Source organism: Neodiprion virginianus, chromosome 1 (assembly GCF_021901495.1).
Source record: "Neodiprion virginianus isolate iyNeoVirg1 chromosome 1, iyNeoVirg1.1, whole genome shotgun sequence".
In the NCBI taxonomy this organism is placed as follows: domain Eukaryota; kingdom Metazoa; phylum Arthropoda; class Insecta; order Hymenoptera; family Diprionidae; genus Neodiprion; species Neodiprion virginianus.
This window is the reverse complement of record NC_060877.1, coordinates 22296036-22323807: the sequence shown is the minus strand read 5'-3', so window position 1 is coordinate 22323807 and position 27772 is coordinate 22296036. Positions and strand designations below refer to the sequence as shown.

The following is a 27772-nucleotide window of genomic DNA, read 5'->3' as shown; positions in this document are numbered from 1 at the left end:
CAATAATCATTATCATTATCATCATAATAGTAATAGTAATACAAAATTATGAAATGCAAAATACCTTAACGGCAGTAAAAAAAAAACATGATCAGTGCAAGTCAACAAATAATTTTGGCACGTTTTTTCAAAACGAATAACATTCCTCGTCTCATAATATAGTATACTCTATAATAAATCCATAATTTTCCGCCATATATACCCAATCGTCAATTTCTTTATTTCTTTTTTCTCATCTTTTTTTTTAATATTATTTACCTCTTTTTATTTCTTAAATAGTTTCCTGTAAATATTTTCATCTAAACGCATAGTTCTGTCTCTATATTTATTCGTTTTTTCGATTACGTAACATTTCATATAGCCTAAATTCATACCGTTTTGATTTCACTATATGTTAATATACATAATATAATATCGTATTGTATAATATCCAATAATCGCATGTTACTTTCGTCTATATGTACAAGCAGTGTGTATTGTATCACGCACAGTTAAGGCAGTGTTTTAAATCGAGACCTCGTCACCCCTGCAGTCTCGATTCACGTTCTTATACACGTTACACGTCACCACAAACGTGTATTATTAGATTGTATACCAATAAATTTGCTCTAAATTACAATTGCAAGCAAAATTTTTTATTATCATCTCCCATCAACGAAAAAGTACATTCGTTACCTCTCCGTTGTTTTGTCAATCCGAAAAAGTGCATCGGCCACTCATTCCTTTCCGCCAATTTTTAGTCCGTACACGATTCACTCCGTTCCAAGAGTCTTTCTCTCCGTCGCATTGTATCACCCGTTAGCCAGAGGCCATCTGCTCGCTGTCATTTTCACAGATTTCTATTTTTCTGTTTATGTAAATTTTGATAGAAATCGATAGCACGTCTTGATACCTCTCTAATGACGGCGTTGAAACACTCGAGGTTCACCGTCCCGGATCGCGTCTCGAAGTTAAACATAGTCATATGCACTTGAGTGTCATTTCACAACATTTCACTTCTGTCACTAAACGCGTTTATCACCTCGTTTCACGAGCACCTCACAGCCATGGTCCAAGCTGAGCCTCAAGTATCGTCGCGGCATCTGTCCGTCCCATAACTCTGAGATGATTCAATAAGTCGGTGACTGCCGTCGGCTCGCGGTGTCTCGCTTCCCAGAGGTCCAGGATGTGTTCCGTGGGGCTTGCCTTGGTTGCAAAGTAGTTTATATACCTGGAACACAACGGACGGAAGCTGACCTTAGCACGGAATCTGGTCTGGCCAATCTAAACAAGACGCGCATCCCACGCACAATTCCGTTCCATTTATATCATAGACTTCGAGTCAAATCCGAAGCTGAACCCTACTCAATTAATCTCGCTCAGGCATGTTGATGAAAAAACTTCTACCGAAAACGTTTCGAGAGGCGGCCCCAGCTCGCACCGAATTCATGATGGGAATACATTTTCAAGTTTCGCTCACACCGACCACCACGTCTCTCCGGCAAATTTATATCTCGGTGTTGATTCAGAGGAAATATCTACCGGTGAAAAAACAATCGGGTATACGGGTACATCTAAATATTTCACCTCCGCGAAATCGAGGAAGCATAATTGATCTCCAAACAATTTATCACGCGTTACTAGAATAATTATGTACTTTCGACGGTATATTGATTTTCAGACATTCGCAGAACTTTACGATTCGAACTCTATTTCTTCGACAAATAATACGAAGTTGTTTTTTTTTGTTTTTTTTTTTGAAAGTTAACGGATCTCATACCCATGAAAAGTTTCATGTGAACATAAACATTGAGTACTGAATGCGTGGTTGTTGCGCAGCTGCATGGTGATCATAAAACCATAGTTGTCACTCAACGGATTTATATTCCCTGAATTGCGAATGGTAGGATTTTGAAAGTTGATATAAAAACTGCAATTGCTAGGCACACTATTTGCCTTTAGAGTAATCATTTTTCTTTATAACCCATGAACTGAAGCAAGTATTTCTAAGTGAAAGTAATGAATTGAAAGAAGTGACTTTATGCCATCAAATAACTGGCTACAACCCAATTCCGATCTAAAATGAAGTCAGTAATATAAAAGACCTGATGAAGTATTTTTCATGGTTAATTTAAAACAAGTCAATAATATCCAAAACCAATAATAGCACGAGTTAATAGCTCAATGTCCATCCTATTAAAAAAACACAAATCGGGACTTGTTGGAGTTTTTCCGTTACAATTATGCCGTGTCGAAAAAATCACAATTTTACATCGCACAAGGATAAAAAAAAATAACATAGGTGTGCAAGAAAATTCTTTCAGATCAAATTGACTCACCTATCGACTTGAAGTCTCTGCGCTAACATTCTCCAGTCGTTCCCGAGGGCATTAGGCGGGTCCAAGCACTGGCACAGCTGTTTCCTAAGGGACCTGGTAAACCTGAATGGTCTCAGAGCAGCGGAGTCGGTGGTCGTGTTGTTGGCGTGTCCACTGCTGACCACGGTAACCTCTCTCAATGGTCTGGTCACGCTACCGGAAGAGACGAGCTGCTTCGCGCCGTCATAAACGATTCTGAAGACCTGTCGCGTGTCGGAATTTCCCTGGCAGACAAGGAGCTTGTAGCTCCTCGATGTGGAGGGTCCGAACGCACCGTCCAGGGTGAAAGAGACGTGCTGCCCGTTCTCTTGACAGTTCCAGACTTCCTTGAAAGAGATCTCCTGGTACTCGGTCGGAGATTTGCTCTGCCACTCGTTGCCCACTTCCTCCATGCTGATGCAGAGCGACTCCCCGTTGTCCTGATAGAGCAGCGTCCTGGGCTTGTCCAGGAGGTAGCCTCGGATCTGTGACTCTCTGTCGGTGATCGTCTTCATGGCAGCCTTCGTATCTTCGATGGCGTAAACCCTGACGCAGCACTGGTTTCCCTGGCTAGCGTAAAGCGCCAGTCTCAGCCTTTTGGTCGCTATCGTGTTCTGGCTGCTTTCACCGGCCAGAACATAGCCCCTCAGCTGCTCGGTAACTATGAAAGCCTCAGCGTGGTCAAGCTGCGTGAACAGCGGGGTATTTATGGTCTCATTTCCGAGGGTCAAGACGCGGGTCCAGGTCACTTGCTCCCCGGACACTTCGTCGAGGTCTATATTAGACGCCCATACGCTCAGCTCCCATGTGCTTGGGTGCAGCATCGCGCAGTGCTCGAACTGCAGGATGACAGGCTTGTTGAAAGATGCTGACGAAGGACCGCAGGTCACTACGGCTGACAACTGAGTCACTCCGTCTAAAGAGAATCACGTCATATTTGGAGAAGATAGTTTTCGGAGTACCGATACGAAATTCCAAAACTTGTGTCGATCATTTTCATCGACATTGAGATCGATTTTACAACAATAATTATTACAATCTGTGGTGGGTGTATTTTATAAACTGAAAAAACTGAATCTATTTAGTGCTTTCGGTTTATTATTGCGTACTACATCAAGAATTCGACGGGAAAGATTTCTTCATTCATCCGTCTCAAATTGTTCTGTGAATATTTTCTAAAATAAATTGAAAATGGAGTCAACTTTGAACTCGCTCACTCGGATAGTATCGAATGTCTGAAGTCATAATTCCAAAGAACACGCGTTCAAAGCAATAAACCTAAGGGTGAAGAATAAGGTGATAATCAAGTCTTGGAATTTGGAAATTGAACTTCTCTCGGTTTCGCGTAATAAAGCCTCGGGCACGATGAAAGTGCTTACCAGGAAGTCTCGGCCTAAATCGATCCTCGTTTAAAACAGCGAGGTACAATTCTTCACGCAAGGACTTTGGAACTGAACCCTCTGGGACTGACATCGAAATCCCGGCGTCAGGAAGGACGAGTAAAGCGCCGCGAGTGTTAACGATTGCTCTGGCAACGTTTCCGGTCTCCAGTTTCGGTAGCCTCACCGTGTCCGAGGCGACGTTATAGGTCGAGTCCGAGGATGGGTAAGAGCTGGTCACGCTGTTCTCACTATCCGAATGGATTTGCTTGTCGCTGCAGGACTCCTGGGTGGATGTGCTGGGGGTCGGGGACATGGGGGATGGTTGAGGGGCGATCGAGAGGTGGGGGACGTCGTAGTGGTGCTCGGATAGGGACCTAGACATGGACAGTTTCGGATCGAAAGGATACTCGTAGCAGGCCGGAACCGTTGTGGCCGTGACGTCTGGCTGCAAGCTCAATTTTTTGTCCTGATCAGGAAAAAATTCGGGCTGAAAGTCTGCAATATTGAAAATTGAACTATGGTTTAACGAGGGTCGGATCGGTTTACCGCTTTATCCGAACTGCAAACTCGACATTCATTTTTTTCCCTCTACATCCCCGCCGGAGGAAACGAATTACTTACCGTTACGTGCCATCGAGTACAAGGAATGATCGCGACCCTTTCGCCTCAGCAATCTTGCCAAGAAAAACGCAAGGCCCCCGATCACGATACAGGCCACCGTAAGGCCCACGTAAAGCGCTACGTCCATCTGCCGATTAGCTGAAACAGAATACGATATCCATACTCACGTTGCTCAGGATCGCTGAGCTCATTCCGCTCCATTTCGTACGAAACGGAGCCACATATGTCTCAAGACTCCTATAAGTCCTGGGTCAGATCTTATCCACGAGGGATTGTCGCGCTTAACCAAAACGGAGGGGAAGCTTTCGCGCCGAACTACTGAGCACCGCCGTGCTTCATTGGTTCCAAAACCATTTTCAACCCTGGTATCAGGTGGGAGCGTTTTCCTCCATTCGCTGAAACGAGTCTTGCAAACGTGGTTTCTGTCGAAACTCGGTAAACTTCATCGCATCGATCTTATCCGAGGTGAAGTGACTTTTCCTGTAGCGAAATAGATCGGTATACCTTGCATTTCGCCGAGTAGCATGCACATAAATCTACTCATTGTAAACGTGGAAGTGAACGCGGACGCTTCGCATACGTGTTTAAGTGGTTTTTCTCCGTAGCTGATTTATATGACATACCTACTTGTCTTTGTTTGGTTTTTGATTTGAGACAAAGAAACACTGACAAGAACAAATAATGGGTACGCCAAAGAATCATCGCAGAGCTCGATACGCAATATAATATAACTTATGATTTCACCAAGAAAACTTAATGCCGTAGACCTTTTACATAAACTTATTCTTGCATTTTGAAAAGGAGCTTTTCTTAGAATCTATGAATAAATGATCTGAGAACTTTCCACTCCCGTTAACCCGTAGATCCATAATTCACGACCAAGAATTTCACCACAATTGTGCAATTTTCGTAATCTGAAGTGGGGAAAGTACGGAATGGTCATTATGCATCAATATATTACCCTTATCCTTCGATATATACTCATCTACAATTCTTAATCGTTGATTATTTGCATATGTGATTAGTTTCCGCAACGGCGGGTAGAAAAAACGTACCCTCGTCTCAGTTAGAGGGCGGTGGTCTTCCAATTACATAATTTTCTTTAATACCAGTTACCCGCAGGGCAGACCGTATCGCGTGCAACTTTGATGTATACCGCTCGATAAAAACACCCTGTACCAATACGTATACGTGTACCTACCAGTAACCAGCTTCGACGATTTATAAACCCTACCTACGGTCCGTCGAAGTCGGACCACGTCACGCAGGAAAAAATCGACGCACTGACGGTTTTCAATTGTTTATCACATGCACCGCTACTGCTTCCCAGATTGACAGCGAGGGGTCGCTCGTCACAATTAGGCCGGTTTACGTTCTGATTTTCAATAATTAACGAGCCCCGTAATTAAAAGTAAATATCAACCAGCGGAGGGAGCGAGCCACACGGCATTCACGAGCAAATTTCGTTCAGTTATTAACGAGGCCTGATTAATAAAGCCCCGGGTCGTTGAATCTTAAAGAAAATTACCCCCCAATCTGTGCAAAGTACCGTGAATTATTCCATTTGTTTGTCGAAGAATTGGTTTCTTTTTTCTTCTCTGGTAGGTTTCATTTTGTATTTTTTCTCACTCGTTATTTATTCAATGTATTTGATCACGGCTGCACTATTTATTCTGCAGGCACAACCCCGTGCATATCAAAAATCACTATTCAAGTTCAAATTTCAATATTTAAATAACTAAAAATATGTATATTGACGCAGGATTTGACAAATGAACGTAACATTGTTTAGACGTGAATCATATTGGTACCCGAAACACGCTTTAGCCAAGGTCCGTAATTTGATTGTCGTGAATTTTCCCCACTGCACGACACTTTGTAATTAAAAGTAAATACGAGGTCCTTGAACCTCCGATCTTAGTTTACACCGTCAAGTGATTACCTATTCAAGCTTCCATTTTCTTCAACCGTGGCAGTAATCAAATGCAAATATTAAACCTTTGGTTGAATAATCCGCGGGAAATCGTCACGGCGAAAATTTCATACCGAGGTGAATTTATCCGAACAAATTCAAGCTAATGACGAGCGACGGCCCTTCTCCTCCCGGCCTTGCGGTTCCCTTTAGGATTGAAGCTAGCAAGGGGTGATATGACGAAGATTATATTTTATCTTATCGACTAATTCACCGCGCAAACGAACCTCTGGGGATTGGATGACGCCAGGGTGGCATAAATTTGAATGCCATTGAGGAGCATGCGGCAGTGCCCCCCTTTTGCAGGGAGTCTCCACCAACCGCCGCGCGATAAGAACATTAATCCGAGTTATTGATAGGAATTATTTCCGTCGATCGAAGTACTTACCTTCTTCGGCTAGCTGAGCACCCCCGATCTTTGCACTGCCAACTGAAAAGCGAAAAATATTTTCGCATTAATTTCCGTTCCACTGCACGCGAGCGCAAAGATCATTGGGCGTGGAACGAAGGAGCGATGAAAGGGGTTTTAAATGGAAAACGGGGGTATAATTTCGCGGGCGAAATGTCCTCGCTCACTGCTCCCGTTGAAATAGGGAGTCCGGAGATCAAAGAAGAAACTCACCGTTGCACATTCCGCCCGTGCAGTTGGCCGCACTGATGTCTCTGCCCTGACAAGGCCTTCCGCCATGACTCGGCGGCGGGTTGTCGCAATATCTCCTTCTGGTATATGAGCAGTCGCTTCCACATACCGACCAGCTCGACCACGTGGACCATCTCCCGTCAACAGCTGTCGAGGAAAATGTTCAAGGTATATTCAGTGCGCGGTCTTCGTGTATAATGTATCCGATGTAACTCCTTTGCGATCCGGTTCTCTATTTTTCCGGCAAGTAGCGGTAGCGGTGCAAGGCAACCGGCTTCAAAGGGAGTCGGAAATTTATTTTCCTAAACGTTGGAGAGAAATACTGGTAAAATCTTAACGAGCGGGGTTGGATATCCAGCCTCACTTGCAGGTGTTTATTGTTAACGCGAGTGAATGGATCGCGATGGTAATAAGGAGCGCGGGGTACAAAGGCTTAAATAAATTGACTCCCGTTGGCATTGTGTATCGCGTGGGCGAGGCCCGCGTGCAACGTGCTTTGGCTCAACCATTATCATCGACAGCGCCGGTAGCAGTGGAGTTGCCTAACCCGACGATCAGTCAGAGTTGAACAGAAGCCCGTGTGGGTATAGACCTTGAGAAATGATGCTACGTGATTCTCGGTGGGCCGTTTGCCGTGTGAACAGTTCCGTCACGAAGCTCGGATTTCATTCGTTCATGTTCAACCGACCGAAAAAGCCGGGAGCTGTTTCAAGCCCTCCGGCTTACCGTTACAGTTGGCAATTGCTCGTCGAAATACGCGGACTCGGCTACCGTTTGGCTTAACCACTTACCCAGGGTGTTAGTGAACTGATCTTCTATCGCTCCGGCTGCTCCGTAAAATGAATGCATTGTGGGACAGATAAGCAATGTTACGCGTAGATATTATTCATTATTGTTGAACTTGGTTAAAATATTGCAAATCTGGTGACTCATTCGACCACGTATCACGTAATTTATTGAGGCTTTGAAATTATTCCTAAGTCTTTTAAATCAAGTAATGCTCTTTAAAGCAAGTCTAGCAAATATTGGGATAATTTTACTAACATATTCTATTTGCTTTAAGTAAATGAATCATATTTCCTTTATTTATTTATGGTCGAATTAGTCCCGAGATAGAAAAGTACTGCTCTGACAACATTCGGATGGGTATTGAATTATCAAGTTATGTCAGTAGTAACAAACCAGGAGTTCGATTCCTCGAAAAGAAGAGACGAAGTTGTTATACGACCATAGTGCGAAAAATTCTGAAAGTTATAACTGAGTATAATGTGTATAAACTGATAATGGGAAAGTCATTTTTCCTGTAATTTTGGCCACTGCAAACTTTAATCACTACCATTCGATGTTTTGCGAGTTGAAAGGTGGCTTTTCCTTTCGCCATTAGAACTTTCTCGACCGATGAAAAATCTCTTCGCTGGATTTTCAATTTTTCAGTTCTATTCTGAAATTCCCAATACATCAAGAATTTCCGCAATGGCCTGTACATCATGTTACAACACGACGAAACAAAAATGATTGCAGTAGCTAAACCTGAATTGCTAAATCAACTGACCGAATGAACATGTTCGCTTTAACACACAACGCTTTGTTTACTGATGGTCAGTAGAAAAACACATGAAAGAGGGAAAAAAGCTCGATTGGTTTCCCCCTTTTCGAAACGGTTAACTTCCTTCGTTTTTCAGCCTGATAGACCGATCGAAGAGTGCGACGCGGAAGGTTGAGGATAGCCGAGGGAATGATATGTGCAGACACGATTGGAAGTTGGAACGTCCAATTACACCTGTACGCGAGAGCACCTCTTATTTTATTAACGCCGGTCGGTGTGTCTGAGGGCGACGGTTCAAGCCTGGAGGAATTTAGTTGGCGCAAACACTCGTGTGCGGATGGTTTCCAGGAAGCATCGTTCAGTCGAGAGTCGTCCTGCGGTCCGGCAGACTACAAGTGCAGAGGAGATGCACCAACGGCAATTCCTGCCGTTCTTGCAGCGGCTCAGTGAACATGCATTGGCTATAAATCAACGAGTATTCGCAAAGCAATCATCGCGTGGTGCAGTCTTTGACAAAACCTCGCTCATGCAATCTCCCTCAGACCCATCGGCACCCGCATTTGCAAAACATGAATAGAGGAAATTGCTATCAGCCAGAGGAACCTGAATGCACCATGAACATTGTATCGCGTTCTATACCGAAGCTCCGGTCATCTGACAAACTTCTGGTCCCTTTACCGGAATCGGAGTTCTTATGAGTCGCTCTAATGACATGGAAATCCGATGCGACGATCATAAGCATTCACAAGAACACACGCGTTCGCTGCAAGCTTTCAAAATTGGACCCCCAAATTCTTTTGCGAACCGTATGACGTCGAGAACATGCAGATAGTGGTTAATAATAAAACAGACAATAGTCGCTCACCAGGGCATATAGTGTTGCAGTCGTTCGTCTGAATCGCTGGACCCTTACAGTTATCGCCACCATTTAGCGGTGAAGGATTCGTGCATTTCCTTGTTCTTTTCTGACCAACTTTACCGCATCTCGAGTTGCAGTCTGACCAGGCCGACCAAGAGGACCATCCGCCGTTGACTGAAACAGAGTAGAAAAAATTTCTCGATTCATTTGGTTCATTTGACTTTTGGAATTAAACGAGGATCTCGTACGTCAGATTTCTTCTACGGCTAAATTCTCGTAAAATGCTCATTATAGACAGGCGTAAAAACCGTAGGTAGTTTCGGATTTTCTAAGTGGTCTGAACGGTGTGAATTCAACCCGAGTGACTTTCACACGCGCAGAGTCCCGCGATATGACTCACAAGAGTGACTAAAAACAACGCGGTCGTAATTAAAGGCAATTGCTAACGAGCGTAAGAAAGGAATTACGAAATATCTAATTAAAAATCATTTGCTATTTGAGGCCAGCGCTTCCAATGGCCAAGTGAAGCCCTCTAACGTATCGCAGTAAAAGGAATGAGAAAATTTTGACTGCTTACCGTAGACAGTAAGGCTTGCAGGATCGCTCAGTCTCTTCGCAGCGATGTTCTCCGCTACACAAGTGTAATTTGCTTGATGACTGAGCTTTGCCTGACCCAAAAGAAGGTGTCCTTCACTCGAAATAAGCAAGGTGTCCGTCGGCGCATCCAGCTTCACTCCATTACGGAGCCAGTCCACTCTTGGCGGTGGGACACCTGCGGGTGGAACGCAACGGATCTCCGTTCCTTGACCTACTTCAACCGAAACAGAGTACGGCGGGGACTCGAATTGCTTTTTCAAGTCTGAAACATGAGGGAAATGGATTTTTCCAATTAACTTCACACTATCCAATGGTGATTATCGGGGTGTAGAAAGATGAAGATGTCAACAGTGTGATCTGGGGTTCATTTTCAGTAAAGACGATAGAAGTGGTTCAAAGGTTTCCAATCATCAAGAGCTGGAGTTCCAGTCTGAGATATTAGTCAAGCTGACGTGTGGAAATCATTCCATTTTCAAGGAAATCGAGTAAGGTCAGTTCAACGGACTGCTAAGGTCCAGTTTAGTCTGTAAAGCAGCGCTCGAAACTGGCATTCATTAAAAATCTAAGATGCTTAACTCGAATCCGTGATGGTTATCGGAACCAAGGGCGGCCGTTTACTGCAGCGTCTAACGACGCATTAACGTTTCAGCATCGTCATCTGAGGACCGGTGGCTCCTCAGCGGACCGCACCTCGGGTCCGAGGGAGTCTGTGCAGTCTGTGGCGAACGTTAACCATTAGGTTAATGCATACCTCTCGTATAATAATTACAAAATGACTGTGCAGGCGGCGGTGCGCAGACTGGTGACCCGTCATCACGAATATTACGATAATGACTGTGATTAGATACGAGAGCAAAGCGCGACGCCCGCCATATTTCTTCCTACTCTTCCTCTGTCGCATCCGCAGATAAGAGCAGCGCTTGGATTTAATCGGCTCGACGAAGTAATTATTGTAATTACGGCTACCGGAGCCCCCAGCGCAGCGTGGAGCCGGGATCAACCTCTCTCCTCTTGTCCATTGCTGACCATTCTTCGTCTCACCCACATGCTCTTTGAAGAGATTTTCACGTCAAATGACAATATTGTTTTTTAGCCAAAGTCTCGTAATCGATTGACTGTTCCACTCCTGGATAACACAGCATGTATTTCATCAAGTTGCATAAGTCGTATAACGTAGTGCACCAAATGGTTGAACATTCCTGAGGTCAGATGGGCACTAGACTTCAGGATTTCACAACGTCAAACGACCGCATCACTTCAATTGACTTAACGTGACATTGCAAAAAATTTCATGCGAAACTCTACACAACTTCACGTGACCACAAGTGACCTATACGTGACCTTACCTGACTTTTTGTGACTTCAAATATCATCGAAGCACTCTTGTCTATATTTTTGTCTATAGATATCTGATTTTATGAACGGTCACTTCACTGTAATATAATATACTTACAAGCTACGTCCAGTGATGCAGGTTGACTCGTGATTTGCCCTGATCCCGACCATGCAACACATTCGCACTTGAACTTGTCCTGACCGAAGTACTCCTCGACCTGGTTTCTCGTCACGTCGAGTTCCACTTCGACTATCCTTGTCCCCGTCTGAGGGTCTACAAAGTCTGACGGCCGGGCGCCAACAGCACGCTCTCCGTTGCACAGAAAGTATATTTCCAACGCTTTTGCAGCCCTGCAGTGCAGCGTCGCTGGCTTACTCTTCACCACGTACGAGTCCAAGGGCTCAGTTAGGAATACTGGTAGTGAATCACTACCCCCCGAAATCAGTTCGGTGTCGGTCGCGATCGTTGCCGAGGGTATGTCATCCTCCTCCAAACCGTAGGCTCCATCGTCTTCAACGCCATCCTGATCTGCTTCTGAAACAGGAAAAAGAAACTTTGGTTGAAAAACTTTTCGCGAATGAAGTAGTTGAAATGAAATGTTCCTATCCGAAATGTCTGATCTGTCGGTTCGGGCTACTTTTCATACAAGTTTTTTCAAAGTCTAGAATTATATGTTCCAAAGAATACTGCGCTCCAAAGGGAAATCTGCACTGTCTGCAGTGGTTCACACGATGGACCGGTTTTTGGAATATAAATTTACCCGCAGTGATAGGCACTCGGGTAGGTGATTTGATATTCCCGGATAGAGAGTAGAGGCAGAATTTCCGGGGGCCTTATAGTGGCAACGTTAGGTTGAAAGCCCATGAAAATATATAACGGAGTCCAAACGGAACTGGACTGAAATTAGGTTTCCATCGAATTTCGATAACATGCCTGCACGTCTGTTTGTCCGCCTCGTCGACGGTGGCGATCACCGTTCATGAGCCCATGAACAGGAGAGAACGGACATTGAATAGCACATTATCACGCGCTTCCTACAAATCCATCCCTGCATGCGATCCATTCGCGTTCGCTCGGAGTTCTTGTTAGCCTGGATGGACATATCCGTCTAGTTAGTCGATCTGCGGTACGAACAGCGCACGTGGATGGGATGGAACTTGCGGACAAAGCTGTACTCGGAGAGAACCAAACCAGGAGCGGGAGGGATTCTGACATTGGATAGCGTATCTCTGCCACAGCACGGAGAGCCGTAGACCGCGGACCACACACGACGCCTCTTAATTAACAAAGGTACGTCCTACCGCAAGAGGTAGTCAGTCTGTAGGAGGAACGGAGCCTTTGGGATGGGGGTTTGTGGGGGACAGAGGGAGATCAAGAAACAAGGCCTTTCTTGTTTCCACTGAAGTCTCACGTCGTTCTCTTTTCGGCTATACCGGGGTTTGTTTGAAGATCGTCCTAGATGGTACTTCAATGACCGAATCACTTTGCATTTATTAAGGGTAGCAATTGTTTCTTGCCTCTCAACGATCACTTGCGGCTTCTTTTTATTTCAACTCCGCGATTTAACGACGATTAACTTTGTTATAGCTTCTGAAGCGGGGTACAATGCCTACATACATCTCCTGTTTTCCGAGGAACGGGGTCGAGAAATTGTCTACTCATTTTACCGTGGGAAAACAGAATTATTTGCTACTTTATTGCCTTATAATTTTAGCAAATTCACTATCAATACATATGACTGGATGTTCTGAATTCAAGTTCAAGTAAATAGATGCTTCAAGTGTCTGCGTCAAATCTTCGCTAATCAGTTTTCATACATGCCGCATATGACATTGCAACAGATGGTCCGGAACTAATTCTGAGGTTAAAATCTTTTGGTGAATCTTGTAAAACTACAATTTTATATAAAAAAAATTTCTGTAACCGCAGCATAAAAAGGTACGTACGATACTTTGTTCAATACATATTCTTCAAACTGCGAATAAAGGCATATTCAAATATATCGATACCTACTGCTATTTCCTGGAGAGTTAATTAAGGCAGCAGGATCACGGAGCAAGTCAGGAAATACTCTTTTAAAAACCTTTCGAACGATGCAGCCAGGGTCTTAGAGGCGTCCCAGATGGTTGATACTTGATAGTAATTCCCTTCCAGTCTTTGTCTCTTCCTCTCTTTAACTACCACCGTCTCTCTCAGCTGGCTTGCGTGGTCGAGACAAAAACACGAACAAAACGAGGAACACAGAGGCGAAGTAGCTGAGCTCGAAGACGCGGTAGATAAGAGCCAATTTGTAGGGTACGCTTTGTCGATCTGGCTTATATGCGACGCGTTGAACCGCATGAATCAGATTCGGAAAGCTTTTACGGTCTGCAATAAATTAATGATGACGTGCATGAATGTACCGGTCCTTTCAAAATTCATCGCAGCTAAAAACTGAAAAAAATATCTCCCAACCGGGTTGGAAGTGTATTTTGCACCAACTTTTGTGGGATTGATAAATTTTTTGTGGAATAAATCGTCAATTTTTTCCGACTACTGCATTCCCTACATCAAGATTTTTTTACAGCGTCTTTCAGTGTCTTGACGAAGTAAATGAAAATATTTTTTTCATGCGCTCAAAGAGCAGATTGCAGCTTCGCTGAAGTCAGTGAATTAAAGAAACTCAAGCCTCTCTCGGGAGATCAGTTGAGTATCCCGGCACACCGGAGCTCGAATTTTAATTTATGCGACTGTTCTCGGTCAGGTTTCGAGCGACACGAGAACAGGAGAGCAATAAACCTTAACTCCGTTGAAACTTGGTCGGCGTATATTACGTTAGGTTCAGGGCAGAAGTTGAAGCTTGAGCTTGTGTTGGATATCGTCTATAGAGGTGTGCCTAATTCTTCATGAGCCGTTGAGAGAATTCAGGCGGGTCTAGTAGTCGGGGAGACGGAACCGATTACTATAATTAAAAGTCGCGTTCTTTAATTGTCATATCAATGTTGTATCGTCATTCAAGATAATCAGGCACATTGCGGACAATTGCGAACAGGAGATTAATTATCCCGATATATAATACGTTTGTAAGGTAAGCTGAGAGCCTTAGGACACGATGAAGATAGCACAAAACGTTTGCGTCGTAACAGCTACGGTACCTACGTTAGGCCGTGTAATTAACCGAATAACAGAATCAGATACAAGCTAGTCATGCCTAACCCCTGGAGTGCGCCAGGCTCACTCTGATATCGAAGGACCGATAACATCGATCCTGGCCGTTGCACAACTCGAGGAAGTTTTTTTTTTCCATAAGATTGTTCATTTTCCAATTAATTGCTAGCAGAACATTAACGAACTTGGTTTAGATGCATGAGGATTGAGCTATCTTGAAATTCAATGTGTCGAATCAAATTTATGCAGATAATGATAGTAACTGTATAATTTGAAAACATGTACCAAACTCCAGACAAGCAATTTCCTCATTTTTATAGCATTAGATCTCGTGACAATTGATGCGCGACAAGTTTGAATTTACCGTAATGGATTGTAGAAATGATGGTCATGAAGTACCACAAAGTTGCGGAAACTTTTTCAAACAATATAGTGCGAACGATGGTTCAATTCGTTGAACCATCCGACAAAATGAATATTCTTTGCTATCAATTTACCTTGACAAATAAACTTTACGGATGCATCCGAAAGAAGACAGGAGCCATAAGAATATTTTTCTGGAAATTTATACGTATGTGAACGTTATTATTTTTTGTAAATGTATGATTCAGAATAAAGTGTAACTATACAGATATCAAGAAAACAGATGGCTTTAATGGTATAGAAAATTTCATCTCTCACAATTCAAAGTATAAAAAATAGCCATACTCGAAATAAACTAGGTACATCATGTGTAGTTACTGTGGAGTTGTGATACCTAATCGCACCGCTTCTTATATTGGAATTATATATATATATATATATATATATATATATATAATAACGAAACTTTATACCAGATGCATTAAAGTGGGTGTGTATTATATATATATATATATATATATATATATATATATATATATATATATATATATATATATATATATATAATACACACCCACTTTAATGCATCTGGTATAAAGTTTCGTTTTAAGTCTCGTTCGTCGAACAAGAGTCTTAACGCGTTACTGCGTCACGACAGCGGCTTCGGTTGAAAATCGCTAATTCATTTTTACCGAGACTTTTATGAATTCGTTTGAGCCATTCACTCGTAAATAATGCATAAAGTTGCTGCTTTACTTTATTGTGTGATAAAATATTATTCGTGCAATTTGAAATCGTTCAAACTCACTTTCACCTCTACCCGTTGTCTTACTATTTTCCCAGATACGTATACAGCTTAGATGATACCATTCACACCGCTTGTAACTGTATGGTGGCCGTAAATAAGGTCTTTCTCTTTCTCTTTTCTTATTACGTTGAAAGCAAGATAAATAAGACAAGATGAATCCGTAGAGATTTCGCAGCGTTTCGAAAGGTATCAAGATTGAACGGGTTTCTTTTTTCCAAAGCACGAGGGAATAACCCTTATTTTTTCTTGCCCTCCTTCAACGTCACGCTTAGTGCATGCATATATGCACCCACAAACGCGAACAAAGTTTTGCGATAATTCGCCTCGGTTTGCGACCGGCTTTGCGTTTGATTTATGATAATTAAAGCTGACCCGACCTTTCATCGGATGCTGCACGACTTTGCAGCGAGCGCAAGAGTCTCGTTTCGCGAAGAACCTTCTCCTCTTCCCAACAGAATGTTGATGAGACCACGCTGCGAGAGGAGAAGCGGGGAGGAGATAAGGAGACGCTGCGTCTCCTGACGAGATCGTTGCGCCCCGTAACCAACCGCGTAATTGCTTGCCTCACAATTTCCATGCAGTCACGCGTTATCCACCAAGCAGTTATGTATTCATTAATTTGCTTGGACGTTGGAATTTCTACACCCCGAAAAAACACCCCTGGTTCTTCGATTTTAAAGCACCGACGGCGCAAAGCGTAGAAAGAGAAAGGATGGACAGAAAAACGTATGCCTCGACCTTATGCACTCAGTTTTCAAAATCCACGAATTATTTTCATTCTGCTAGAAAAAAAATTTTGCAAAATTTCAAGCATCATGTTCAACAGTTGCAGTCACTGATCTTTACGTATGGCCCATGACAGCATTAAAGATTAACGTATTTGAACAGTGGCAGAGATAAGAGACGAGAGTGAAGACTGAATTCCAGGACCACAAGGATCCCAGTGAAAAAGAAATTTAATGACAGTGTGGGTACTCATCGAACCAATCATCCCCTTGTAGATAGACTTACTTTTGCAAAGAAAGGTAAAACCATTCATCACTCGCTCACGACAATAATTAGTCGGCCCCTCATTATTTCTCATTTCTCAGAGGCGGTTTTCAAACCAGCTCACTCGAGTGATCCATTATCAGTCTAGGTCTACGACTTGCGATTGGAGAAAAAAAATTTTCTTCGAATGTATTATAATAACCGCTCGGAGGTTCGGAGAAAGGCTTTCAACTAACTCTCTTTGCGCAGGGTGCATTAAGTTGAGAAGTGATCAGAATGTGCGAATGTGGCTAGTGAATGCGATAAGTGGAGCGACTGATGAGCGCGCCGTACTCGCGGTGCGTTAATACACACATAGTGCAAAAGCTGACGGACAGTGAAACGCGGGGAAATCTCCTGGGGCCCATTTATCACCGTGACGGTATAAATTAGAAAGAGATGGACAGCTCGCAAATAAAAGGTTGAGGCTCGGTCGAAACGTTTGAAGTGTAGCCACAGTTGAGGGACCGGAGATGATTCCAGAGGCTGGAAAATAGATCGACTTGGGAAATGAAAGGATAAGGTGTCTGACGGTTGTATAGTTTGGGTGACAGTAAACGAAGACAAATCGTGCTGCTTGAAAAAGCGGCGCAGGATGTTGTATCTGGCGAAATTCTACTCAAGGCTTCAAGACGGGCTTATAAGCCATGGCAAGCATATAAATGAGAGTATTCTGATTACCATTGCGGCATTGACTTTATTTTGGCACACATTGTCGCTCGGTTATAACAGTTATTCGCTTCGCCGTTGCCACTCTGTAAATATTGTGAACACAATATTCACGCCTCACGAGTGTGGCGTGACAGATTTCTTCAACCGATTGTAAGCCTACAGCCACTGAGTTATACCTAAGCTCGATTGTCCGTGAGGTTGCTGAATGAGGCTTTGTGCATAAAAAGAAGAATGGAGACTAGACTTGAGCTAGTGAATTGAATCGTCACCGTAAACCCTGTTGTAGCTACTCACCTTCGACTGAGCTGAATGGATGAACCTCGGGCAGGACGAGGAGAAGGTAGAACACCAGGAAGAGAGAGGACAATCTGGGCTTCATCGTGAATGCCAGCGTTGTCATTTCTTCATTTTCAGTTCAATTCTATAGAAGCAGATTGAACAGTCACTACCAACCACTACAAGTGTCACTGCTCACTGCACATCGCGTTGTTTGTTTGTTCACTTCAACACCGAGAAACAGACTTGGAATCAACGTTGTCGAACTGCACCGGAAGAGCAAAGTCAGTCCTGGATATTTCTATCTGTAACAAAAAATTTCAAGAAACATCGTGAGTGGTGTAATTATTTTCATAACCAACGGGCTAACAATTACGTCAAAGTTCATCCGCAAGGGAGAGTTAATTGATTAGAATCGTGTTAATTGAGGGTGTTAATTGAGCTTCTCGGCAGGAAGGGAACACGCTTTGGACGGTGGGGATTGAAATCATGTCGTTCACGGAGTAACTTCTGAAGCCATTCATTGATTGCTGAATTCCCCTTTTTCACATTGTCTTTCTCGTCTTGGCAATAAAATCTTGGGTTGCGCATTCTAAAAACGTACTATAACAAGGCCACCACTATGCATGTAGCATTCATCGAATCACCATAAAATCCTTAACGATTTTTTCCCTTTGCAGATAGTATAAGCTTCCGGACAACGCAGAGTGATTTGCTTAACGGATGTGAAATAAACTTGAACTGTGGTTGAATTATTTGTGTAGCCATCCCATGGCCGCTCAGCTTGGAACTAATATAAAAGTTTTGATAGCACAGCAGAGCAGGGGCAACGGGGAGAGGGGTGAGAGAACGGAAAATTCCGTATTGATGATAAAATTGCTAGACGGTAAGTTAAAACCCCGCAAATTGAAGTTGCAGAAGCTTTGACAGTCTCGCTCTACAGAATTATAAGCAAGAGTACTCCTTTGACCGTGATAATGCATGCGAAATGTGTAGGAACCGCGTTATCCCGAGTTACCCGTGCTCGCCGAGTCTCGGAGTGTAGTGCGCTGTATGTGTATACGGTATACATGCATATACAATTTTAGCTCGTCTGAATATTTATACAGTCGCGGTCCGCGCAGTGCAGCGATGCCTTACGGCAGCTGGTACACCCCCTGTTATTTAAATTATTTTACTTCTGCTCTTCTTCCCCACATTCGGAGCCCCGGGTAACCGGGATTACTTTAATGTTCGGCGCTTCGGCGGAGAACTGGAGTTTCCAGCTCCCCGGATATTGCCGTGTAAAATAGGTGTTACAACCGTTTTGCCCTGTAGAAGTTATTTCGAGTAGACATTTCACGATTCTTATTCCCTCCTCGATTCCATCGCACCACCGATGCCTTGACGACTTTCGAAATTGTATACTCACGTCGTAAAAAGGTATATAAGACCCAGTGGGTACGCCGGGACGGTGGCACGAGCACCGTCTCGACGCCTGCGACTTATTGCCGGTAAATTGACACGCGTTTACTGTATACACATGTAAAATAAAACCGGTTAAGTCTAAAAACTATTTTCAAACTGGTTAATTTCTTGTGTCAATCGGCCCGGCGTTCGAAGGGGACCTGAAGTCAGCTGATTAGAACGTTCTTCTTCTGCCTTGTTGTTACAGAGAATTTCCCTATCTCAAACAAATTCTCGATCCTTCACACTATTACCTCGTTTGACTTGAAAACTAAAATTAGGCGGTTGGAATTCTTGTTTTCTCATTTTTTCTTTCTTTCTTATTTGCTGACTATGTACATAACTAATTGACGCAGCGCGTGTGTGAGCCTCGAGCAGGTGGTAGACCAGAGCTGCGGAATGGCCTATGTATATGAGTCGTCCCCACCAGGTGCAGTGCGTGGATTTGACGAGTTCAAAAAATTTCCCGCACTTGTACCAATTTAGTTCGCGGCGAGTGAAACCTGTTTGATGGCGAGCTTTACGTACAAGGTACTGGCACTAATTTATCTCAGCCTTATCTCAAGCTCAGCTTTAATTACCGAGCGAGATAATTAACGGTACAGATTACATCTATCGCCTGGGTTCGTTCATTATACTATCCCAATCAAACGCGACTTTCCAATCGAATTCAGGTCACGTCACTGTTGTGCCAGGACTGATACTTTAATCGCATGCCTACCAGACACTGATTATCCCTGCGTGCTAACCAAACTGATCGTCAATCGACATCGTCTCTTCGACTTGTCACAATACCTGCGCATCCGGAGATACCAATTTACACGCGTCGGATCAATGAGCTGTCGTCTAGTCAACGCTCAAAATACGTCGAACCGAAACATCAAGTGTCTCCATCTCAGCCATTCGACCAGGTGGATACGCTCTTTGATTCGGCTGATAATTTCCAGACGCGATGAATCTAACGCCAACCGTCGAGCGTCGACGTTGGCATTCACCTTCATGAAGTTTCAAAAGATCGGAACGTGTGACAAAACCCTCACCGGCTCTTGTCGATCAATAATTAACCGAGACGAAGGGGTGCAGGCTACACACACGCTGACGTTCAACAGCAGCTGATGTTCCTTTCACACGATACCGGGGCGTTGCTGCGAGTTGACAAATTTTTTTGTCACACAGCCTGACGTTGTTCTGAGCTCGATATTGCGACAGAAAACAGTTTACCTTAACTTCTCTTCAACATAGCTACGGCAGTAATGACTAAAAGGTGTTGCACCAGTCCGTGAACTACGAGGCAAGGTTCAAACTGGCTGTAATCCGAATTGTCCCCGAGTTCCATGCTGTGCCCTTCCAAAAATTTTGGAGCGGTTCTAAGATATAGCCGTTTATGGACAAGGAGCAGCTAAGGCCCGCGTGGCGACAAAGCATCTTGATGTTTGTGAAGAAGAAGAAGAAGAAGGCGAGGCTAGATGCAGCTGTGACTTCCAACGGCGAGCGTAATACGTGGATAATGTGTGTCCCTGGGTCCGGCGGGCCCGAATATGAACGGCAACAGCATTCATAGGACGTGTAATCTATGAGAGATCTGAAATATCCCATCAACAGAGATTCCCCATTGGTTAAGCCGTTGATCCAGGATTAAAACTCAATTTATAAACGGTTCGCGGTTGTATTACGTACTCAAAAGCTTAAAATACATACTCCAGAACAGCGACGGCAGCGGTAGTGCCATTGTGTTTCATTGGACACATGGCATTTCACAGTGCAGTTGGCTCGAATGGCCAGCTGACTCTCGGTACAACAGCCACGGGGCCAGAAAGCTGCCGCGGCTTGGTTCCATCTACCGATCGGATCTGATATCTTTCTTCCGATGCAAACCGCGCTGCTCGGCTATTGTAACACGCAAATAGGTACTTCCACTTGCCCCGTAACAATAAAGGCACCGAAGGGTTCGCCGAATCGAAATCTCGTTCGAGAAAATCCAAATCTATATCAATGAATGAATCGCTCCGGCGTTCCTCGATCCAAAATTCAAATTTCACGTGCTTCAAAGTCTCTCTTATTGTTAGTCCCGGCGTAAAAAAGGGTGTGCTGAAATTCACATACTGTATTGTAACCGTTGGATCTACTCTCTGAGTACAAGGATCGGTCTTATACTGTATAGAATATTGTACCATGCTTGTTGAGAGAATTGTGTTATAGTATCAGAACAATCGCCGTACTGTTAAGGTAAATCCGACTGTTACTTTACTCTGTATATGAATTTTCAGTACACCCAGTTGTTTCCCAACATGGCTATGGGAAAGATCTTAATAAAAACCATCAAACCATCAAACCCTTTTCTCCCTACCTGCAGGTATACAAAATCAGGTTGATAAAAGGAACGAATTGGCTACCGGTTTTCGGCTGACTCTATTCAACAGTCGATATTTTCTTCTCGTCATCTTCTCCTTCTTATTCCATTTTTGTAATCCGAGAAGATTACGGGGTGAAATAAACATGTCAACCATGGGGGCTGTGGGTTAGCAGCGTCTTTATGGACCATACATTTGTCCCGTGGAGGTTTCTTCTCCACCGACCGATTTCGTACAGATAACGTCTTCTCAACGTTGTCACGAGCAGATGTGGCCAGATGTGTCCTTAAATCTTCCACACTTACGTCTAAATCTTAGATCCTAGGATACAGTTATCTCGAATTTAACGCCCGACGGGTCAGCAGAATCTTTTTTCTTCTACTTCTCAGTACATTTCACTGTCAGACGAGACGGTGCGTCCAAGGTTTATCGTTCAAACCTACCGAATTGAACGAATCGGTTATCCTCGCGTAGTTGCAAAAGAAACTCGGTTCACGTTTATGTATAAAACTATATTGAGCCGTAAAAGTTGTCTCGATGTTTGTGATTTGTGCCTAGATTTTAATGCCAGCTTGATTAGGTCCAAATGGTTTTATAGAAACAAAAATATACTCATCCGAACAGGTTTCCTATCTGTCCCAGCTGTAAATATGTCTCGCATTTACGGTGGGCTCATAGTTCCTCACGTTTATATACGTGTATATACATACATATTTGTATATATGTACATATTTTACCGTTTAGACTACAAATAAATAATTTCACGGCTGCATGTGAGTTTGATCAAAGCTTCTGGCTCTTCGTCCGCGACGCCGACAAAACCAGCGGAGCCTGAACTGAAAGCAGCAAGACGTCGCGACGCGACGCGATGCGTCTGAAAAACACACAAACATTCAAACGGATCCTGAGGGTGGAGTTTCGGGGTTTCAGGGGAGGAAAATAAAAATATATCATTCACGCCGGAACCCCGCTGGGACAGACCTAGGAGAAGAACCTAAAAATCTACAAAGCGCATTCTCATTTCCCATTCATCTTTCCATTTGATTTGACCCCGCAGGTCGAATTGTCGGCATACCCAGACGCGGCTTAAATCGATCCTCAAATTACCCGGGCGTCGCAAGTATGCATGCGTGATCAAGAGACTCGGTAGAGTCTTGAATAGACAGCTGAAAAAGAGTGTGAAGCCACTTAGAATTCTTTTTCCCTGCACGCGTGATACGTTGTTGAAATATGCGTTACATCGGCGACGAAACGGGGAGAGGAAGACAAACGAAGAACGAATCAATGAGACCAACGATTTAAGACGCATGAACGAAACCAAGATGGCGACGCGCATGCCAATGTCCGCTGCAGATGGGGGAAATAAAAAATTTGTGGAAACGCAATCAATGAGATCATTCACGATGTATGAATTTTTATGCTCTGACAGACGACGCTCTTTGTGAACCACTCGAAGCTGGAGAAGAGCTGCAGTGGCAGCAGCGGGAGCGCAAGAAACCACCATGGACGACAAACAAGTCGGACAAACGGAAAAAGAAGAGGGGAAAGAACGCGAAAGGAACTTGCACAAGAGGGCTGGCCCTTGACTGCTATCCATTGATACTTTTATTGTCAAAACCACGGGAAACCATTCAAGTGTGAATTGCCAATTCCTCCATCATTCGAGGTGCGTACGTTTCGCCTTTGTCGAGTACGCAGGTAGCCCCATGTTCTCACGGAATACACCGACCAATATCCGAATTCTGATCTCCTCAGCAGATGTGGCGATCTAGTCACTGGCGCCAGGTGCATCCTCACGGACGTTCTCGATTTCAATGAACTTCGCGTGTTGGAGGGCGCGAGTATCGAAAAGTGCCTATCGAAGCTTCTCAAGAGGAATCTTACTGGAAAACCCCAGTAATTTTTGGAAATTACTCGTATTTCAAAGCGATGGTCGATTCTTGAACGATTTCAAGTGTGGACATACGTCGTTTTATTTTAGACAGAGCTTGTACAAGCTCATATCTATTGAACACTGTTTTGACCAATGCCAATCTTCTACGCAATGGATATCTGGAACTCGTGTGGGTATTCGCTTGCACTGTCTTTCTTCTGTTTTCTATCAAGGCACGATAAGCGCAAATCAATCATCTCTGTGATCGAAATCTTCTTTTGCAATGAAAGGAAGAGACTGAAGTTAGCAACGTTAACGTAATGAAACGAGAGGGGGAAAAAACTACAGTTTTGCAATTTTATAGTAATTGTAGAAGTTCAGTTTTCTAAATATGAATATATTTTTCCTCACTATAATTTACCATATCGTCAGACATTCCTAAAATTGCGAAATAACGATTTTTCCCGAAACGTGAATCGTTAAAGTAACGTTAACAACTTCATCTTCGTATGGAATAGTCACCTAACGGTCTTTACTACATAACTCTTTCAGCGGTGCTGTTAACGTCTCTGTAACACATTTCCAATTTGATTCTGTGGGATTTTTAAACATACTACAATTCCCTAAATTGAATCCATTTCATCTTTGAGGTGATCCTAAAAGATTCTTGCATTCATTTATACTGGTCGCCCGATTGCGTGGACCAAATGAGATTCTAATTGGATTAGAGTCTTCAAAATGTGATTTCGTTGCCTGAAATTATCGTCGCTTTGGAAGTGACGAGGGCTACTTTGCATGGGCTCGAACCTACCGAGGCGAGGGTGTGAAAATCCGAAGGATGATACTGCGTGATTCAACCTCACAGATTTCCGATGCATTGTCAACGCAACTTGTCTTCCGCGGCATCGCCTTGAAATACCGAACCCTTGAAGTGTATTATGTGTACCGAATAACGGTTCAACAGTCAAGATTCATGACGGAAAAGCAAATAAAAGAAGATCAAACACCGGGAGTTGAAATAAAATAGTAACAACCATGAGATTTAAAGAGAACCTTCCGCGACGCAGCGTACGTATATCTACTCCTACTTCTCGCCGGCTTTCCCGCGCTGGTTTGCCGCTCAATAAATTTCACCCCGCGTGTGGGTGTTATTTCGGACTTGAAGAAAAAAGGAGGAAAGTGAAAAAGGACTCTTTTCTGCCTCTTCAACCGTGTCTGTCCCCGTATACTCGATTTTCTAATTCTACATACGTGACCTTTTTCCAAATTCATTCGGCGACGCACATCCAACGTACTTTCGACTCCCACCCCCCCCCTCACTATCTCTCTCTCTCTCCCTCTCTCTTCATCTATCTATCTGTGTATCTTTATTTATCTATTTTTCTATACCGTCTCCCGAGTTGGGGGGGGTTTTAACTACTCCGAGCTATCTTTAAGAGAAGAACTACGTCTTTTTAACCGCGCCTATCTTTGCACGCCTATCACGTCCCAAGCACTTCCTGTTTGGCACGCTCTTAGGGGACCCCGTAGGCGTGCTGTTTTTTTTTGTTTTTTCTCTATTCATCTTTCTGTCCCGAAAGAAAGAGACAAACAAAATCGAAGATTGAAAGAAAAAATTACAATTTCATATTTCGATCCTTCTTTTTCCGCTCCCTCCCCTCCCTTATTCCCCCTTCTATAGCTTCCTAATTTACATTTCGTGCGGTTTCGCTTCGGACTTCGGTTCAATTCGAGCGCGTCCCGTGTTCAAAAATCAAAGAGGATTTCCGGCGTGGCGCGTGTAAAATCCCATTTGTATAATTCTATGTAAATTGTACCGGATTTATTGCGTTTGACTAGCGCTACACGGTCAAAGGCTTAGGCACCCTCCAAATCTGCAAACGGTAGCCGCGCCGATGGACCATACCTGCGGAATTATCGGCTTTGATTTATCACCCGGTTTTCTCCGCCTCTCTCTCTTTCAATACTGCTTTCACGCATTTGTTACGCCAATATGGGATCGTCCGCTGTATCATACGGCAAACACCGGCCTAATTTCATATTCCCGCAGAAAATCGCAGCTCACGTAACGATTATATTATTTTCAACCCCTGCTGAAACGACAGGGGAAAAGACTGAAGCGGGCCTCTTTAATGCGTATAATACGTTTCCTGGAGACCTAAAAGTCTAACGGACTACTATTCTTTCTGCCTTTTCTATCCCTCGTCTTTAAACAACTCAATTCTCCACGCCAAGTTAAAACCTCCTGATACGCAGGCGATGATTATCGGAGTTGAGAAAGTATAGGTACGTTTAATTACCCCGACGCAGAGATGCATACTTTACCGGTAATTCTCGTCTTCGACAGCTGCGTGACCCCGACCGCGATAAACGAGGCATTATAGATACATATTTTGTTAGGAAACCTTAGAGAGAGAGATTCGTTGAATTTTAATGCTGTGCACATGATGCCGGTCCTGTTTTACAGCGGTAAAGAAAGAGAATGAGAGTTTTCGGATGGGAAGGAGATACATAAGCGCGGTTCACTTTCACCTCATAATTACGTGCGGAGAGGGGTGAGAATATTTGCGTTTATAATGGGGATTTACTTACACAAGCTGTTAGCAGCCGCCAGATAGAGTATCCATTAATTTGCTCGTGTATTTGTCGTACTTGTTTCAAATAGGTATCACTTCACTGAGAATATTCACTTCTCACGTCTCGGCGTGAACACTGAAGCACGTGATTTCCCATCTACTCCTGTCTATCGTTCCCTCAATATTTCATCAGTGCAACGCGTCGTTTGAATTACGCGCTTATTGTCGGATCATCTTGGATCTTTTCGTCCGTAGCTCCCGTTTCAACTTCAATAACCGAAGCAACGCGTCGTTTTCCTCACCATCGGGAATGCATAAATCGACGACTGCAGTCCTTCGGTCTTCCTCGATCTTCTTCAAATTTATATCCATCCACTCGCGTTATTCGCTAAACCGAATCAAAGCACGCTTTGAACCTCCCGAATTTCCTTCCATATAAATTCAGACTCAACTTGTCCTCAGTGAAAAATAAAAAAAAACTAAATTCGGATTCGTAAATTTCTTCGAGTAAAAGAAACGGAAATCACGACGATGAGTTCAAGTCTTTTTCGAAGATAAATAAACGCGAGTAGCGATCGACGATTGGCGGCCAACCGAGTTCTTCATTGCAATACAATCAACCCTTGGTGCGGCACGTTTGAACGCGTTAGAGCGCAGAGCAACCCCTCGAACGATGTTAGCATGCGCGTCCGCCGCGGCAAACTGGAGCCAACTGAATCCCGCCAGGGCAACCGAAGCTGACGGCGCGGGCCGCGTGGCGGAATGAGGAACGGAAGAGATGGAGGGGAAAAGGAAGGGTGGAGGGGAGGAAACGACTGCGGGTCGGAGGGCGGGGGCGGGAGAAGCTGGACCCTCTGGGATGCTCTGCGTGCCTCCGAACGGCGGTGGAGGGCACCGAAAACCGAGGGAGAGTAGAACTCGCCTGTGAATATTTAAGATCTTGAGTGCCTTCGGTTTGGCGGCTCGCTGGCTCTTCGACTTTCGAAGAACGTCATGTAGCAGTCACCGAGGAGGTGCAGAGGTTTTCCTCCTCATCCTTTTTTTCTCTCTATACCTCTTTTTTACGCTTCTTCTTTTCTTTCTCGTTTCTCCTGTGTTGCTTTATTTTTTTATTTTATTTAAGCGCGGCGGGGGGGGGGGGGGGGTGAGCGGGGGGGGTGTTTTTTTTTTTTCCTTCTTTTTCTCCTACTCTTCGCCGTCATCTTGTGCACGCGTGCTTTGCCAGCAGCGATCAATTCCTTCGTCGAACGTACACGAATTTTGAAGAAATAAGAAAATCAACGATTTTTAAAATTTTTCTTTCTTACGATCTGTAACATGCCTTTTTTTTATAAGAACTCCGTTGACTGCAGGTTAAATTCAATCGTAATGACAAAATTGTCGTGTGAGAGATTCGTTTGGATTTGTAACTAATCTCTCGTTAATGAGAGTTTGAAAGATACACACGAATCACTCGGAGAGTGATTTTGAAAGTCAGTGTCAAAAAACTTCACAACATAACCTATTGCAAATACTGCTCTGTTGGGAATTCATTATTTCACACGTCACTTGATTGAGAGATATATAACAAGGCAAGGTTCTACCTTGATTCCAGAATTGCTTGAAAAAGATTGCAATAAATTACGCCTCCTTTACCAAAGTAATGCTTGGTGGCAAGGAAAATAGTAAATTGCCTGAACATTATTATAGAAAAAAATGAATAAATAAATAAATATATTGTCAGAATTACAATTTCACTAGTAATATGTTGAAATGAATTTTCTTCTTATTTTATCCCCTTTTCTTTGTTTTATACGATTATTATAATTGTGATTAGTATTAGTACTAATATTATTACTATTAGTGTAGATACTTCGAAAATGTAACTCCATGAATCGAACTACTATTCCATAATTATGTATGAATGATTAAGCAATAAATACTGATTCTATATGTATACACG

At 43.5% G+C, this 27772-nt stretch overlaps 1 protein-coding gene across 2 annotated transcripts; it reads right to left on the bottom strand.

Moving 5' to 3' along the window:
• Positions 1-149: 149 nt before the first annotated feature.
• Positions 150-26524, bottom strand: LOC124300945 (netrin receptor UNC5B-like). 2 transcript variants are annotated; one of them, XM_046755460.1, is made up of 12 exons: positions 25847-26524; positions 17603-17889; positions 11407-11823; positions 9934-10215; positions 9363-9530; positions 7743-7778; positions 6934-7098; positions 6700-6741; positions 4340-4477; positions 3716-4213; positions 2319-3252; positions 150-1210 (listed from the first exon to the last, which is right to left on the bottom strand). In XM_046755460.1, the coding sequence occupies exons 2-12, from the start codon at positions 17706-17708 to the stop codon at positions 1039-1041; spliced, it is 2958 nt and encodes a 985-aa protein (XP_046611416.1). In that variant the 5' UTR covers positions 17709-17889; positions 25847-26524; the 3' UTR covers positions 150-1038. The 2 variants fall into 2 exon arrangements, with proteins under 2 accessions (XP_046611416.1, XP_046611425.1); XM_046755469.1 differs by lacking the exon at positions 7743-7778.
• Between the last annotated feature and the right edge of the window lie 1248 nt (positions 26525-27772).